Raw genomic sequence first — 18,728 nt, forward strand, 5'->3', positions numbered from 1 at the left:
AAAAACATATTTTAGCATCAGTTTTCGATAAATTGTTGTTTACTTTTGTGACTTTCCTGGTGGCAGCTGTCCAGTTTTTTTTAACTCCTGCATGTTTTGGGACACTGTACCTTCCTTCCGAAAGTGCCGCTTGACAATTGCCCAATACCTTTCAATTGGCCGAATATCCGGGCAGTTCGATGGGTTGATGTCCTTTTCCACAAATTGAACATTATTTTTTGACAACCACTGTAGAACGGAGTTGGCGTAGTGGGCTGAAGCCAAATCCGGCCAGAAGAGAGGAGGAGCCTTATGCTTTCTGTACAGTGGTAGCATTCTCTTCTTCAATCATTCTTCCTCGTACACCTTGGCGTTAATTGTGCCCTTCGTGAAGAAAATCGACGACCGCAAACTACAGGTACAAATTGCTTGCCAGACCAACACCTTCTGTCCAAACTTTTCCATCGCCACCGTGGTGTCAGCGTCGTCCAGGTCCTGGTACACCGATTTCGTATAATATTGCGGTCCGGGCAGCGCTCGAGAGTCTTCCTTGGCGTAGGTTTCGTCGTCGATCAGGATGCATCCACCTTTATTCTGTAGAATCCGGTTATACAGTTTTCGCGCTCTTGCAGAAGTGTGCAGAATTTTCTTTTGCGTTTCCGGATCAATTCGACTCATCATTGAAACGATAAACCATACCGAAACCAATCGATTGCGCAGCTGTTATTGACATGTAAACAAACATGTCACCGCAAAACACGCTGCAAAAAATTAAGCCATTTCAGAGTAATAACTGTTTGAATGTTGCTAACTACTTATCGATACACTCCTTAGAAGGAGAAAAATCAATTTCAATTGGCCAAAAAACCGATGCGTACTGGCCTTGCATCATTTTGTAGGACAGTTTGAAAGTTTTCATACTCATTGCTTTATAATTTCGGAACCAGAAATCTGATCTGAATGAAATTGCACAGTATCTTTTAAAACACTGACAGCTTTAATTTAAATTATGATTTGTGGAAATCGGTTTGACCGTTGCTGATAAATCGAAGTGACTTCCGTTTTTGGAGCTTTTCTTCACTATTACCGGTGCGTTCGGAAGCGAAAACCAGGGACTTGAAAAAATACTCATGAAATTGAAAAATTTTCACTTATCGCGCTGTAATATCGGAACCGAAGGTCGGATCTGGATCAACTTTTCGAGGACTTTTTGAAGAATCTCAAGACCTTTCATTAGCATCATAGTTTGTAAAAATCGGATGAGAGATTTCCGAGAAAATTGAGTGCGCATTTTCTCATATATTTGCACATATTGCCTTGTAATTCCGGAACTGGAAGTCGGATTGGGATAAAATTCAATAGCGAGCTATGGGATCATAAGACCTTTCGTTTGAATCTAAGTTGGTGAAAATTGGTTCAGCCAGAAACCGATTTTCACAAACTTGAGAAAAGTGAGATTATTTTAAAATTTTGAACTTATTTTAATAATTTTGCGTTTCATTCAAATGAGCAATAAAATAATATCTACCACAAATTCATGCCACTCTCTTGTTTTGCAAAAAATCGGAAAGGAAAACTGATTTTCAAGTCCCTTATTTCCGACTAGTTTTTTTTATATTTAGCTTTATGAATGACTGATTAATGTATCAGTCTTGATGTCTTGAAAAAGACTGATTAGCTCATAATATCACTCTTTGTATAGCCTAACTTTGGTAAGGTAGCTTTGAAAAAAAAAACTGGAATCCTCGCGAATCGGTATTTCTACAATTATTTTTATATTTGACGAGAATACGTCTTACTTTATTATGGGGCACCTTTTCAACATTCGACCTGTGGAAGAATGGATAGAACTTAATCCTGAATATTTCGAGTTGTACTTAACGCTCAGAAATATGATCAGCTATTTGTGATAAAAATTTTAACGGTGTGAGATAACCAGAAATAACTCTAAAATTAAGTTTTTTCTTCTTTTGAAAACAATGAGTAAAACTCATAACACTTGCTTGCCTTTCTCTTACCCGCGACGATGATTTTGAATTAGTCTTAGTCTGAAATTAGTTCCTTAATTTATGTTCGGGACTCGAATCCAGAATTCTGATTTCGGTTTTCAACTTCAGAATTTAGGAACAAAACTCGAAACAAGGATTCTTGAGCTAGATTCTGGGACTTAATTGAGTTACTAATTAGGGTTCCAAAGTCAAATTTAGAATTCGGAACCTAGATTCAGAAAAAGAGTTCAGTTTCATAATTCTAGGGCTAAATTTATGACCTGCTTTCTTGATCTGGATCTGCAACTGAATTCTGAACCTGTCTAAGATTTCGAATTTAGCTCTTGAATTCAGTTCTCGAATTCGGTCCTGGTCCAGTTAGTTTTGGTGTAGATAAAGAAATGGTGGCAAAAAGACTCAACAGTTGTAGACATTGGATAAATTCCGCGAATCGGTTCATTTTGAAACCATTAAAATATTCCCGAAGGTTTTTATGAAGTATTTTTCCAAGTTATTTAATTGTTTCGTAGAATATATTTGTCGTCAATAAGTCACACTTTAGTATAAAAGCAGCATTATAATTCTGGAAGCGAATGAAAAATATGAATTTTACAGGTGACGTAATTCTACAAATTACGAAAAAATTCATAACTTATCAAAAGACGCATTATTCCTTTCGTACAGAATTTTACAAACTCCGAGTGTAATTAGCACTCGACTACCAAGTGCCGCTGTTTGGATTTATATGTATCAATTGTTCATTAAAAAGATATGTGTCTCTGTGATTCAGTCGATTAACTGGCGTGCTTTGGGTTCTAATGTTTCTCGGTTCAAGTCGCGCGCTGTTACTATCGATTTTTGTTTCATTCGATTTCAAGCCATGTAATTTTCAAATCACAATGTTCTTGAATATAAATTTGTGTGAAATACGACGCTCCATTTATGTGCATCTTATAAGATGTAAAATCATGTTGTTGATTTATTATAGCACTGCTAAAATGTTCTCTCTTGTCATTTCTATTCCAGTGCTGCCGGCAGCGACACCCGAAACTCCGGAAGACATTGAGGATAAAAATCTGTCTTGGCTGTTCAATTTCAAACTGGAAGATTTACCACATTTATCACCGGAAGCCAAGCGTAAACAAGGTCCGCGAAACGTCGGTTCCGGTCACAGCGGTAACGCGGCCGCCAGTTCTTCTGCTGCACAGGTTGGAATAACCGATTTAGAGCATCGTCCGGATTCGGTGACTGTCGGCGGTGGTGGTGCCATCGAAGAAGATGATATAAATGTGGCTGAAAACGTGACCATCGAAAACACTGCTACAAAGATGTAAGTAAAAGACAATTGAAATGTGTTTTATAATAATAATAATAATAACTTTTTCGTTTGTTTGATTGGAATAAATTTCAGAACCAAGAAGCCACCTTTCACCTACACGGAACTCATCGAGTACGCCTTGGAGGATAAGGGGGAACTCACGGTATCCGGAATCTACCAATGGATCTCGTAAGTATACCTACTGTTTGATTGCTATTGTCCCCATCCCTGGCAAACATGAACTCTCCATGAAGGTCGCGCCGACAGTCAAAGTTCCACTTCCGATCAGGTGTTGATCTGGCTTCTTTCGGAATGGTGAACACATGTTGCTATTTGTTTATCCACCTCGACCTCACGGGGGCGTTGAAAAGTGCCTCACACAATCTTTTGGTTGGGGAACAATGCGGAAGAGGAGGTAAACTTTTGCACATCGCATCACATCACAACACCCGAACGAGGGCCATCAGCTGCCGCGAAAAGGCTTCCGTTGGTTGTTTTTTTTTCTAAATAGCCGTCGTCGCAACTGCATACACCGCCGACGGGAGTATTTACAAACAATAAACAAAGTCCCCGGGCAGAAAAGGGCTCGTCCCCGGGAGACCAGAAACAGCTGATATGAGGTTGTAATTGAATAAACAGTATAAAATCTGTTTGGCGTTTATAAACAAAAGCGAAAATCTCCGGGAACTCGGATTGGTTGGCTGGGACTAGCTTAGCTACTCCAAAGTCGTGTTTGTTTTCGTGATTGCGTTACACATCCATCCATGGGAGAAAGTTCACCAACGAAAAGGTGAGATTGCATATCTAATTGTTGAATGAACAGTCGGTGTTGTTGTTGTTATTTTTGTTGTTAGCGACAGTGAATTGAACGACGGATTAGACTAGACCGGGTGAATGGAATGTGTGGCTCCAGAATTACGGAACTGGTTGCTGTTTTGCTCCTAAGGAGACGACCTTGGCCAAGTGTCAGAGAAAACAACACAAAAAAGACGGTAACTACAGTTAGCACTAACCATTACCTCTGAGAGAGTCTATGAATGGGTTGTTGTTGATTGATTGTAGTTTGATTAGTGTGGAAAACAAACAAATTTTTGCACGCAAATCGGTATTTATTGGTTTCGAACAACAGGTGAAATACGAAGAAACACGTAGTAAGTCGCGGAAGAGAGCGTAGGTCCGGGATGAAATGAATCGGTTCTTTTATGAGGCGTTTAAAGGTTTCTGATTTGGGCGTCTCATACAAGTCATTTGAGCAAATTATACTAAAATCTATAGAAATCATCAACCAAACTGACGCGTAATATTTTCAAAAACTCGCCGATAATTTATATCGAATATATTTAATGCTCTCAATCTCTGATATATATGGTTGAAAAGTTTGTTTTGTTTCAATCAGTTTCACAAAGTTTCTTACATCAATTTTGTTTGGAACTTTTTAACTATATATTTTACTCTTAGTATTGCCTCAATTGTCAGCAAATACAAGAAGTAGGGTAAGAGTTCCCTATTTCATCTCATTTGTGAGGACGTTATCTTAAAAACCTGATTCAGTCACCTAAATCACTACGATTTTTTCATATTCCTGCTTAATTCGCCTTGCTTCACATTGGGAATTGATTCACATTCCTTGGGAATTAAAATAATATTCAAAAATCAGCTAAAAACACTTCTGATGTGTTCACTACTCTGTTCCTAATTTCATCTAAAAGGATTTTTATTCATCTTATCTTTGGTCCTTTATTCATCCCATAAATTAGCAATGGCGACAGCAATCAAAACCAAAATATTGCACTATTACACTCTCAGGTTCAAAATGTCAGAATTCTTCTTAAAAAGGGGCTAATGCCAACTATGAGACAACACACGATATTTTTAGAAACAGTTAGGAATCATTTCGATGTTTAAATTTTTTTGGATCGTTTTCGTTACCCTTAATTTAAAATTTAAAATTTTACTGTGCAGTTAATTTGGAGAACTTAAAAAAAAAACAGCGAAACAGTGATCATGTTTTGGGACGAATCGTTTAGTAGATATTCAGAAACATGACAAACTGTAAATTTTAGGACGAAAATGTGTCTTAAATCGAAAAGTGAGTTTGTTTTAAATGAAAAAAAAAAATATCACCGAAGAATTTTAAACTATTTCTTCCAATGAAAAAGTGTGACAATAGCTTAAATATTCATTTTTAAACATTTCACAGTTTGTTTCATGTACGTTGTAAGATATTACTCATGTTCAAAGTAATGAGGTGAAGGGATGAGATGGAAATAGGAGCTCAGATGAAATAAGGAGCCCTTACCCTACGTATTATTTGACCTCTTTGTTATTCAATTTTGAGTTTTTTTGAATCATGTTGTAAGATAATCACCCCTATTCTATATTTCGATTGAATCGAATTATTTCAATCGAAAGCGAAATTTTGCATTCTGTATCTCGATCGAGTTCGAGTTTTCCTTAAAAAAATTATTACTCGACCCACAGAAAACAGACATACAGGCTCACATATGAACTGTGTGTAAAATTTGTTCAATCAGCCTGACGAACACTTGCAGATGTCATCACGATCGACACGGAGTGCTACCACGTTTTAGGTACCGCTTTCACAATTTTGGGTGCTACATTCACTTCAAGCTAGATTTTTGTTTTGCTGTTGGTAAAAATGACAAGTTTATTTTTGTTTTATTCCGATCTTGTCTGATTTACGAAATATTAAAAAAAAGGTTGTCTTTAACACTTAAGGAAATCGTATGATAAGTGTTAAAATTTTTGTAGTTGGAATATTTCTATAACATGCAGAAGGATTTTGTTATCGTACAGGAACGTAGTGGAACGTTTTAAAAGATCGCGGCGAATAGTCGAGTAGGTGGCAGTAGTGTTTCCAACGTACAGCAAATTTGAAATTTACACAGGATTTCGGAAAATCTTGTTCGAGCCTGAATATCTGTTATTTTTGGTTACATTAAATCACTGCTTTAGGGCTGATAAAAAATATATTATATCTTTAATTTGAACTTTTCTTTACGTTGTCGTCTTAGACTTGTCAGTGCAGAGCAGTTCAAATTGAACTGCTTAGTGCAAACCTTAATAGTTCAACTTGAACCGCTAAGCAGACGTAAAGTTAACCGAAGTGTCATGTCTTTGTTGATGTGCCGAACGAACTTTTAAAATTTTAATTTCATTTTCGGGCCTGGTACGAGTCGTCATGTGTTCGAATCCAAACAAAGGAAATATTTTACTCAGACTGAAGCGATAAATACGTACAATATAAGAATAATGCACCATAAACAGCACTAATGGTAATATCTTCTGATCAAAATTGATCCGGACCTTAGCACATTTCTTTATTTTCGCTTTCAAAATGGGCTCCTTTTGAACCAATACTGACATTCCAGCGGTCAATCTTATTTTCTGTAGGCCTCGGGATGGCTTTCAGTTCCTTCAGCGAATTACTGTTTATGTCCTCGATCGAGTCATGGCGCGTTCTCCGGAGTGGATATTTTAGTTTTGGAAAAAGGAAAAACTCACAGGGGGTCAAATCTGGCGAATACGACGATTTTGATGCACAATTTTCAGAGTAGACTCCCCAGAACACTTCTGCAACATTTTTAATGATTCCATATCTGAAATTCGATTTGAAACACAAAAATTCAAGCAAAATCTTCGCTCAATTTTTGCCTTTCTCATACAGAACAACTATACAATCACTGTGAAAACCGACTTTTGAACCGAGGCCCGGAGGGCAATATTGTCATATACCATTCGACTCAGCTCGACGAGCTGAGAAAATGTCTGTGTATGTGTGTATGGATGTATGTATGTGTGTATGTGACAAATAATGTCACTCGATTTTCTCAGAGACTGATGAACCGCTTTTCACAAACTCAGGTTCAAATAAAAGGTCTTACGGCCCCATAGATCGCTATTAAATTTTATCCCGCTCCGACTTCTGGTTCCGAAATTACAAGGCAATATGTGCCAATCTTTGAGAAAATCCGCATTCAATTTCCCAACCGATTTTTAAAAACTAAGATGCAAATGAAAGGTCTTCCGGTTCCGGTATTACAGTGAGATTAGTAAAAACAATTCAATTTCACGTGGATTTTCACAAGGGACTCTGAAACGAGGTGCACATTTTTATAAAATTATGGGTAAATTCATCTAATTGGAAGACCTAGTTAATTGGTAGATATATAAATCTACTATGGGACTACTAGTATCCGGTTTCCGCTTCTGAAAGCATCGGCTATTTGCAGTGTTAACCGAGAACACAACTCACTTCATTCTACAGTTTTTACGCTTGTCTGTCTGTCTGTCTGTTTTTTCTTTGTCGTATACATATTTAGTTCCATTTTGTCTAACCACCCTCGCCGCATGGTGGACAGGCAATAACGCAAACCTGCAACGATGGCCAACTTCCAACTCTTCTGAACGCCTTCTTTTCCACCCCAGGCGCTGCATGGGAGGGTGGGGCCACTGATCATGCGCACTCCGACTTCGACGGCTTCGTATCGGCTGGACTCAATCGCACGGTTTGTGTGCGATAAGAATATGATGTGAAATTATGGCCGCAGAGGTAGGTAGAGGTTGAAGAAGGATGTGTAGATGGAAGGGGGAGAGAACCCGTAGGACCGTAGAACCGTTCTTGACGAGTGCCGTGCCAACCAACCAATTGGGATCGATGGGTGGGTTTCGACTAGAGGCGAGCAATTGAGGGCAAATGCGACAATTTATGTACATCTGCATCGAGAAAATGTCGAGCTATTGGCATGTTGTTACGGGAAAGTTCGGTCATAAAAATGATAGAACTATTTTCAAGGTGTTGAAACCAAAAACAAAAAATGATGCGCACCAAAAGGGACCGAATATCTTCAGCGAAGTACTTGATTTTGGTGCATGACACATAACTGAGTCGATAGTTTAGACCTACATGGTAGTGTTCACATAAATTACCATGCTTTTCCAAATACCATCGTAAACGAAATTCTTAAAACGATTGAATTTTATGTGCTGCACACTAAACTTAATTCGGTATATTTTTCATCTAAACTTAATTCGGAGTTTAGAATAGCCGATCTAGCGAACATTCTCATTCTACCTATATATCAGCACGAATAAAATTTTTTGACAGCAGTACCTTAAGGTGCCGCGGTGATGAAATGCTATTTTCACTGAAAAAAGCAGCTACCGAGTATTGAATGTGTACTCGGTGCCGATGGACTCAGTTTTGTTTTTAAAAAAGGTAAAAATGGTGTAGATTTTCGTTTTCTAATAGCGTGTACGAAATCGGACAAACCTCGCTGTGTGGATCGTTCGTAAAGGCGACAGTGTTTTCTTCCTCCGTATCAATACATACCGGTTTTGCATCGTCATTTTATATGACGGTATGACAGTTTTGACAATCATCGCCCTGTGATTACAAAACCGGAAGTCAGATCCGGATGAAATTGTACACTGGCCTAATGAAACAATGAGAGCTTTAGTTTTATCTCAAGATTTGAGAAAATCGGTCAAACCTCTGCTTAGAAATCGGAGTGAGTTCCGCTTTCGATGCTTCACTGATATCGGTGCGTTTGGAAGCGGGAACCGGGGACTAGTAGTGAAAAAGTTGGTTTATATATCTACAAACTAACAAGACCTGCAGAATAGAAGAATTTACTACATTTTTCACTTATCACGCTTTAATTCCGGAACAGTAAGTCGAATCTAGATTAATGTTTTTCAAACAATTATAAGATCATTCATTTGCATCTTGGCTTGTGAAAATCAGTTGAGAAATTTAATGAGTGTGCATCTTCTTATAAATTTGCAATATGTCCTGCAACTCCGGAACCGGAGACCGGATCAAGATTAAGTTCAACATCAGGTTAGCTAACTATAAGACCTTTTGTTTAAATTAAGGTTTGTAAAAATCGGTTTAGACATCGCTGTGAGTGTCTATTTTTTCCATTTTGCTGTTCTCATAAAGAAAGGCTGTGCAATCACTGCGAAAACCGACTTTTGAACAGATGCCCGGTTGGAATGTAGGTAGAGAACATGACGGATGACAGCGAAGTGTAAGTTGCGATAGAGCTTGTGCAGCTTCCCGGGTAAAATACGGGTGGGTAGTGTCAGAAACATAACTGGATGATGAAAATGCGAATAAAACTGACAAACTTTTCCACATTTCGGAAATTTTTTCTTTAGCTTGAGCGTATTTTAATTTTACCAAAAATTTGGAATAATTGTATTTTTCATAATACTGTAAGTAAAATGATGGCTACAACCGACGGATCACTTGTAAAAAAATCAAATGAAACCAAATATTTGCAATGAACAACGTAAAATATTCATATTTTTGTATTTCCTGTGGTACCTTCCGGGAAGTGTAAAAACTAATTTAGTAAATTTGTTGTATCTGAAACATATAGCAATGTATGTTATAAATTGAAAATAAGAGGATGCAATCAATCAACATTTTTCCAAATCTGATCGGTTTTGGCTGTTTGAATTTGGAATTTCGATGTTCATAGGAATAATAAAAAAGCGGATTCGTCAACTGATAAAGTTTTATAGTGTATTGTTGTTAATAACCAGATTTTTGCTACACGTTTTGTCGTTTGGAAACTACCATGTATCTGAGCATTAAGAAGTTAGTAAGGAATTACATAAATGTATTGGTGATCAGTCGACCACAGCAAGTATCCCACTCAGCGTTCACATCTTTCGCTTATGAACCCATTGAGCAGTACACAGCTCATGTCAAAAATTTTTATCTGTAGCAAATGCAAATGAACGATTCCGCTATGAGCAAGAAAATCAATTATAAGAACATTTTGATTATGAATTGAATGACTAAATTGACCGTCTTAAACAACATGCACAAATATGTCTCCTTCATATTAGTCTAATAAAAATACTCATGGTTAGTGTATGTTTTACTAGCCGAAACCCGTTTCGTCGAAAGCCATTTCCCGGCAAATGTTTGTGATATTTTCCGTTTACTGATTGCAAATGAAAAAATATCTAATGCTGTTTCGCCACATCGTTTTGGTTCGTGTGCTCTCCGCCGTCGCTACCGCTAGTTCGGACCTAACTAAAGCAAAGGAACCTTGTTTGTAAGAAGTGTATCGAAAGTAAGCTATTTATAAAATTTTCTTTCAAATTATGATACGAAACGATATTTTATTCAAACTAAAAATTGATCCTTTATTGTACGAGGTTGAACTTGAGCATAATGAAAACCGGAGGTAAATTAAGTTATCCCTTCACGAATTTTCGAACTTTTAATCGAACGCTCTTCATCAAGTTCCAGGCAAGTGTTGCATCGCATTTTTTTGGACGCTTGACCTCAGATTTTTTGAACTTCTGCATGTTCCCAGCTGCCCTACCAGTCTTCTTGAAGACACTCTTCACGATTGCCCAGTAACGTTCGATGGGTCGAAGCTAAGGGCAATTTGGAGGATTGATACTTTTCTCAACGAAATTTATACCCTTTTCCGGAAGCCAATTGAGAGTGGTTTTGGCATAGTGAGTCGATGCTAAATCCGGCCAAAACAGTGGAGGTGTACTATGATTCTTATATAAAGGCAGCAATCTCTTCTGAAAACACTCAGATCGATAGATTTCTGCATTTATAGTTCCGGTAGTGTAAAAAATGATTGACTTTAAACCACAGGAACATATTGCTTGCCATACCAGTACCTGTTCGCATCGCTCACGTCCTCCTCAACGATGACAGTAAAGTATTGTGGACCTGAAAGTCTGAATCCTTCTTTACACAAGTCTCATCGTCCATCAAAACGCGCGCATCTGGACACTGCAAAAGACGCGAATACAATTTCCGGGCCCTTGTTGCTGCTCGCTTTTTACTGTTCTACACTTTGTTTCAACTTTTTTCTGCTTCTTGTTGGTCTTCAGGTGATTTCGCCTTCTGATACGCTGGATCAATCCGACACTCGTTCCTGCTTTTTTGGACAAATCACGTATTGACATTGATTTGTTCTTCATGATTAGAGATACCACTTTCTGGTCCAGTTTCGGTTTTCTGACTCTTCTTGGTAGCTCATCCAAAGAATAGTGTTCCCCAAACTTATTAATGATGGTTTTAATACTGGCATGATGAATTCTAATTTTCGCATAGTAATACTCTTCTCACTTAGACATGTGTCCAGAACCTTAATTTTCACTTCCTTTTCAATACGCGACATTTAAAAAACGCAGAATTTCAACCGCACAAACCAGTAAACAAACGAAAGCTGACAGCTAAACGCACATCATGTTGTGATCTGATCATAAAAAAAAAGGCGAGTGGGTAATGTCAGAGACTTAACTGGATGTCGTGAATACGAAAACAACTGATATGTTGTATGTAGAATTTGAAATCATGCACCTAAACTAATAAACCCAAACAGAATAGTTACATTTAACATTCTGAAACACAAATATTATGAAATAACCAGTATAGTTCTTTATAATAAAATAATGGTGGCTCTGAAAAGAACCTTTTATGAAAGCGTTTGTGATGGAGAGTGATGAGTTGAATTCGAATTCCGATGAATGCCGTTGACTTCCGTCATCTAATTCCAAGCTGAACTGTTGTACGTTGGTACGATACTGATATGGTTGGTGTAGGTTCAGCGTTTACAACCGATTATAATCTTCCAATAAAGAAAACATTAATTCGCTGGGTTGATCAATGATACAATAGGCCTAATTTATTGAACGAAACTATCAATATGAAAACTGTTCTAGATTTGCACTAAACTGAGGATATTTGACTCCGGATTTGCGAACAACAAATTCTAGTAGTTCTTTAGAAAACTTTTGAGCCATTAGAACGGCTGATTTTGTGTAATGCTCTCCGCCGTTGTTTTTTCATCAATGCAAATGACTGACAGCTGTGACGTAATCGCTCTTGTCGGAAGCGAAACTAGCTTTGCAAACGACACAAAATACAGCAGTGGCGATAGAATCTAAACTGATCAAATTTTTGTAAAGAGGTTTCTTTTTACGTTATTTCGTCTGTAACTTTTTCACTAATAGGCGGTCCTAACGGCTTTAAAAATTGCCGCATACAGAATTTTAATGTTGATTATTTCATTTCGAATTTGCATAATTTATTGAAAGAAACTATCAATATGCTGCAGGGATTCGTTTCTAGCATTCAGAAGGACCAAATTGAGGGACTCACTACGATATTCAACACTTTTCGAAACATTTTTCTCGAACGAAATTCATGTTATACAGCAGCATATATTTTGTTCTCTTCATCAGAATGCGTTCTGATTGGCTGGTGTTGACATGGGTCAAATGAGACAGGTTTTTCAATAGTGTACTATTGAAATACTTCAATGCTTTTGCTATACACGTTCAAATTGAAAAATTTCGATTCTATTGGTAGTTAGATTATATAAATCCTTTCACAGATCACTGAGCTATGAGCAAACGCGCCTTATGAATTATCCTCTTTGATACTCGTTTATACCAAACATTTCAGAATAGTTTAATTTTGAATTATTTGAGATTATGCCACACAACTGATAATTTTGTCATAAAATTGTGATCATATTTCCGATGGCGTGTAGCAAAAATTATGTTGATTCGTTAGATACAACAAGATATATTCACGATCTAAAACTTACCACTCTCTCAGAGGGTAAATTTTGAAAAGACACCCCATAGTAAAGTAAGTCGTGTTCACGACAAAAACCATCACAAATATATGCGTACAACACAAATGTATGTGGATAGCTCGTCAATTTTTCAGGGGGCATAAAACAAATAATAATAATAGAATGTATTCGGGATTACCCTTGCGGTGAAACGACTTTCGGCGAAATGGCCCGCTCCCGTTTGGAATTTTGCGCGCCTTATTTTGACACTGAAGTTCACCTTAATGCTCGTTTCTACCAAACATTTTAGAAAACTTCTATTGTGAGTTGTTTTTGGATACCTTTGGATATTTTTGGATATACTACTGAAAATTTTATCATAAATTGCTGAACATACTTCTGATGGTTTAGAGAAAAAATTATGTTGCCGCGTTAAATTCAACACGAGAAATTCACGATAAAGTTCTACCCATTTTTGTATAGGGTAAATTTAAAAAAAACATAATAGTACTGTTAGCTGTACTGTTTAATTCTACTATCAAACGTTATAATACAGATACGTATTTCGAATATTATTTATATTCTTCATCAGTCTATCAGGCTTTTAAGATTTGAGATTTAAAAATACGCACCATAGTAAAGTGAGTCGTATTCACGATAAAAAGTTGCATGTATTCTCGGCTCGAGCAGACTGATATAAATCCGTTTTTAATCATTTGTTTGCTTGTAAATTCATAATTTGGCAAGCAATTTCCTTCTGCGGTTAAGTAATTTAGGTTCTCTTTATAAAATGAAGCTCTGCAAGACAGAATATCTGGAACATTCGCAATCAAAGTAAAGTTTTTCGAAAATTTGACGAAATACTACAAAGAATGAGAAGTCCTGGGCCAAACAAAGAAACAGTCGATTTTTTACCGTGAAAACTTTTTTATTCATCAGTATAATCTCACGTAACATTTGGATGCCCTTTGACAAAAAAAAAAGATTTGTCAAGGCCTTCAAAATAGGTTTCGGTTTCTGCAATGACCTCATCATTCGACGAAAATTTCTTTCCCTGGAGAAACCTTTTCACGTTTGGAAATAGATAATAGTCGCTGGGGGACAGGTCTGGAGAATACGAGGGGTTGGTGGATCAATCCGTATCGCAAATCATTCAATTTCATCGTTGCGCCATAGTTTGGTGAAAACTAGAACTCGTCTGACACGATCAGCTGTTATTCAAACACCAGTGGATAGATTGTCATAAAATTTGGTGTTGGGCGCCATCTAGAAGCTTGAAACTATTCACGTCTTTTCTGTTAGAGGACCGGGACTTTTCATTCCATGTAGTACAACTATTGTCGTGATACTTTATTGTGAGACCTTGATTTCAAGTTGTATTTTATGGAAAAAGACCTCTATTCACTAAATGGTCCTCCAATTTGTTCAATCGTGAAATATTGTGCCATCGTTAAGTTGGGAACTGAAACTGAAACGAAACTCACGAAGACTAATCAAAATCGAAGGAACGCTCTCTAGTAAAAGAAAACATTTTACTTAGTAAATATCTTACATCTGCAGATAGAAACTCGAGTGCCTGTAAGTAGAGAAACGACAGCTGTTTATTTGTAAGAAACATTTCTTGTATTTGTAAGTATCATTTCGAACGAGTAAACGACCTGTCAAATCCTAGATGAAGCTTACGGAATTGCTCACCTTTTAGATTAAATGTTACGAGTTGTTGTTAACATTTACAGATGATATTTCGTCACTCTACTTGCAGGCACTCTAGTCGAAACTGTGTACGTTCGAAAGAAACTACTCAAAATCAATGGGCCTAAGATAGGTAATTGAACCAACCCGACATATTGATTTCAATTGAAACCAGTAGAAACAGCAAATTCTGAAGCAAATTTAACGAGACTTGGCTTGGTTCCGTGAAACGTCAAAATATCGATTTGCCCACTGACTGCATCGGTTCCAAGTACATAGAATGAGCGGGGCATCGAAGCGAAACGAACAGCTGAACAAAGGAAAATATTTCGACGAAGAAAGGAAACAAATTAGACACCGGTTGATGTTCAAAAAAATGTGTTCTTTGCTGGACAGCTGGTTTGACACCGATCGGAAGAAACTCGTCGCTTTTTACCTTCTTTTGAGAAACTTATGGGCTTTGATTTCGATCGATATTTTCATGTAAATCGAAATTATGCAACAGACTTCGACTTCGTGACTGCGCGTCAAATTTGATAAATGCGTCCAATGGGTCGCGTGATGACATTTTTCCCTTCGGCTGTCATCAATCGATCAATGACGACAATGCAACCGCTCAGAGGATGAACGAATATCTCTATTCTGAGGCTCGGTTTTCGTGTCTGAAGTCAATTAAGCCAGCGTTTAGTGATCACTACTTTTACTAACTTGTTCCCCTGTTCGATGGGAAATAAAAACGTAGTTCTGACCTAGCAAAAGTTTCGTGAAAAAACTTTCCCCCGAAAAACATAAAGTTTCATATCTAGCCCAGTCCCAAAAAAAATCACTCAGATAGGGACAAGTTTTCCACGGACGTTTCACTCCTTCAGCACACGCGAAGGAGGGAAAGGAAAAATCATATTCATCAGTTAGTTTTCCGAGCCGCAAAAGGAAAATGAAGACGCGCCTGTGCGGTGGCACCCCCTTTTTTCTCGTTATCCTACTTTTGCACGGATGCCATTGAGGATATTGTAGCAATGAAAATGGATGTAGTTACTTGGTACGATAAATGGCTGCCCGTTCCGGTTCCATCGCATTCGAACGGTCGTGCGGTCGCTCATGAATCGTATGTCACCCGGAATGACAAGTCAGGAAGGCTCCGGGTAGGCCAATGCGGATAGGAAATATGAAATATCAACTAGCTAGCTACTGGACGGTAAGCTGTGTCTGCCCCGGGGGAAGAAGTGGGCGGTGGTAGTTTTTACCCTTACCGAACTGGACTGAACACGGTGGCGAGGGGGGGTGAGGAGGTTAGAATCAATCACGATGCGGAGTAAATTGTAATATAAAATTCATTTCTCCCATAACACGGAAGAAAGCCATTTGTCAAAGGGATGGGTTTTGTGGATTTCACAAGATAAGTCTATTTCATCGCTGACGAGCGTTTGGATGGTCGGTGCAGTGTTTCGAATATCGCATTCAGAGCTAATAAAAGTCATTTTCATTGACAAAAAATAGACGAAAATGACAAGAAATTACTGTCACTCTCAGCTTCGCTTGCAAACTATGAGAACGAAATCTATGTCCAGTCAATGACATAAGCGGGACAGTAGTTTCAAAATTGCGTTTTTTCTTTCATTTGCCCTTTCAGTCATTTGCCGTTTTCAGTGAAAATCCCATAGTATGCAGTGTCGATATTCAACCGAAGCTGTGAGAATTGAAAATGACAGAAAAAGGTTTCACAATAAGTTTTACCTGTTGGTGCTCGAATTTGTAGCAGTTTTGGTTTCCAAAGGGGTTCTGGGATGTAACTACCTCGATTTGCTATATTTTAGTCACTTTTTATAGCCAAGCGTCACAGAAATGCTTCGTCTCTCTTCGTTTGTTCTGGTGTCGGTCATTTACGAATGAGACAGTAAAACATTGAAAAAGAGACTGTTGTAATGGTTCCTTTCATTGAGAATGCGTGACAATTTTAAGCTCTGATCGCATTATATCTGTTTAGAATAAGAACATTGAAAGCACTCGGGAACTTAATAAACTTGTACGTAAAAAACATCATACTCTATACGTGTAATTTCATCATTACTTGTATTGCACTCTTGAAAAAATTGAAAATTACATTCGACGCAAATCAAAGCATGCCTTTATTTTTGAAGCGATGACTTGATATTGCATCAATCAACATTCAAATCAGATTTTTTACACTTTGATGTCAAATTCAGTTGATTTATCTGTGAAATTAATGACCTGATATAGTTTTCCATAATCGCAATAGAGATATTGTACCCGACTTGAACACACTTTGTTCATTGAAAGTCAAGTCATTGGCAAAATAATATGCCGACTGTACTAAATAGGTGATTATTGATACAATAGTTCTACTACCTGCGAAAATCTACCATCAAATCACAAAAAAATCTAATCTTTACCGGAAGAACATTTTTATCAATATGGTGTTTTGTTCTACGTGTCTCGTAAACAATTTGAAACAGTAAATACTAATCGCTACCGATAGCAAAAAAAAAACAAAATAGATTCAAACAGTGCTCGAAAAACTACCATAATTCTATACAAGACATAAGAAAGTCGTTTTGCAGCAAGACAAGACTTCCGCACCCACTGTGAAAGGGATCAAAATAATCATTTCGGAACTCTGATGAGAGTTTTTGTCCTATCCGACGTACTCCCCAGACTGGGACCCGTCCGACTATATTTTCTAAGATGTCTCACGGACTTGCTGAACAGCACTGCACTAGTTATGAATGGCAAAATGGCAAAATGTGAATGGATGTTGCAAATATTGTTACTTGAAACTACAAAACAAGATAATAAATTTTTATCATGATTTTAATCATTATTTTGACAAAAATAACAAATATTTTAATTGAAAAACCAGCTTGAAATGAATGAACTTCAGATAAAATTATTATTTGCCGTACTTTAAATTTACAAACTTTAGAATTCCAAAAATTGATAAGATTTCAATTTGAAGTTTGTTTTTTAGGTTACGTTTCTTCCAAACTTATTTTCAGATTACGAAATGGTTGATTAAATTCAACAATAGAATCAACCGGATAAATATTTGTTTTGGTTTGGCTGGACCAAAATTTTAATTCAAATCAAAAAGAAATCATTGGTGATGTTGAAGGGAGAAATTGGTTCGAAACAATCATTCGAATTCTACCTTGAAATTTACCCGAATTGGTTCTTTGTATCAAGCTGATACAATTCCCAAATTCAAATTTAAATGCATTAGCATTAGAGCCAGAACCAATTAAGCTTGCAAAATGTTGCACGTAGTTTCATATTAAGTAAGCTGCGTTGATCCCTGAATGCTGATCAATACCGACGCCGGCCACGTCCGAATGCAGATCTACTTGGGAAGGAAGAATTGTTAGTTTAATGCATGTTGCTACTAGAAAACAGAGGAATCCTCTGCATTTACACGTGCATCACATGAAGGGGATGTTTGTTAGTAAAGTTTCGGTTGATATTATCATGTGATTATTGCTCTGGGTAGCCGGCTACCGAGAATACGTTGCAATTTTATCGCGTTTTGTAGTAATATATGTTTCCTACTAAAATGAAAAAATCCTTTCGAAACTCGTGAAACTTCGGGCAACCGACTGTCGAGAGGTTCGCCATCAATTCATACATTTAATTCATTGTGTTCTGTTTTTTTTTTTCAATAGACTTCCGTAATTCTAGCAAGATATCACTCGATCACCATCAATAGAACAACAACGGCTTACGCGATACGAAGTAATGTCGATATCTCTCTAACCAAAATAATGAAATACTAAATGGACCCTCCTCGCAGTTTAAACGATATTTACATCCATCCTAGTTAAGCACGGTCGCAAGAATTATGGGCGCGATTATAAACTCCACGTGCGTGTCTTAAACTTTACGTTTAACCCGAAGAAAAAGAGATCCCTTGATCAAACGTTCCCCGAATAATCGACGGAGCTCAGTCTAGCCCGATTTTCAGCAAGAACAAATATAAGTCATTGTACATTCTGTTACATAAAAAACGTGGTTACGATCAGTAAAGGGAAATGGTGTGACTTTTTTAACACACAGGGCAGTTGTGTCCTTCAAGGAATGCGAGAATAAATCAGCTGACTATTGTTTAGAATTAGATCTCAACATTTTTTCTAAAATGAGTACCGTGTCCGC

The 18,728-nt window shown here is 37.4% G+C and overlaps 1 protein-coding gene across 1 annotated transcript in view; it reads left to right on the plus strand.

Moving 5' to 3' along the window:
* Nucleotides 1–18,728, plus strand: part of LOC131425616 (uncharacterized) — a 37,739-nt gene that overhangs the window by 12,366 nt on the left and 6,645 nt on the right. Inside the window, exons 2-3 of the mRNA XM_058587641.1 lie at nt 2,994–3,297; nt 3,379–3,474. Coding sequence (XP_058443624.1) covers nt 2,994–3,297; nt 3,379–3,474 — 400 coding nt within the window. The remainder of the gene's footprint in view (nt 1–2,993; nt 3,298–3,378; nt 3,475–18,728) is intronic.

This window comes from Malaya genurostris, chromosome 1 (genome assembly GCF_030247185.1).
Source record: "Malaya genurostris strain Urasoe2022 chromosome 1, Malgen_1.1, whole genome shotgun sequence".
Taxonomy (NCBI): Eukaryota; Metazoa; Arthropoda; class Insecta; order Diptera; family Culicidae; genus Malaya; species Malaya genurostris.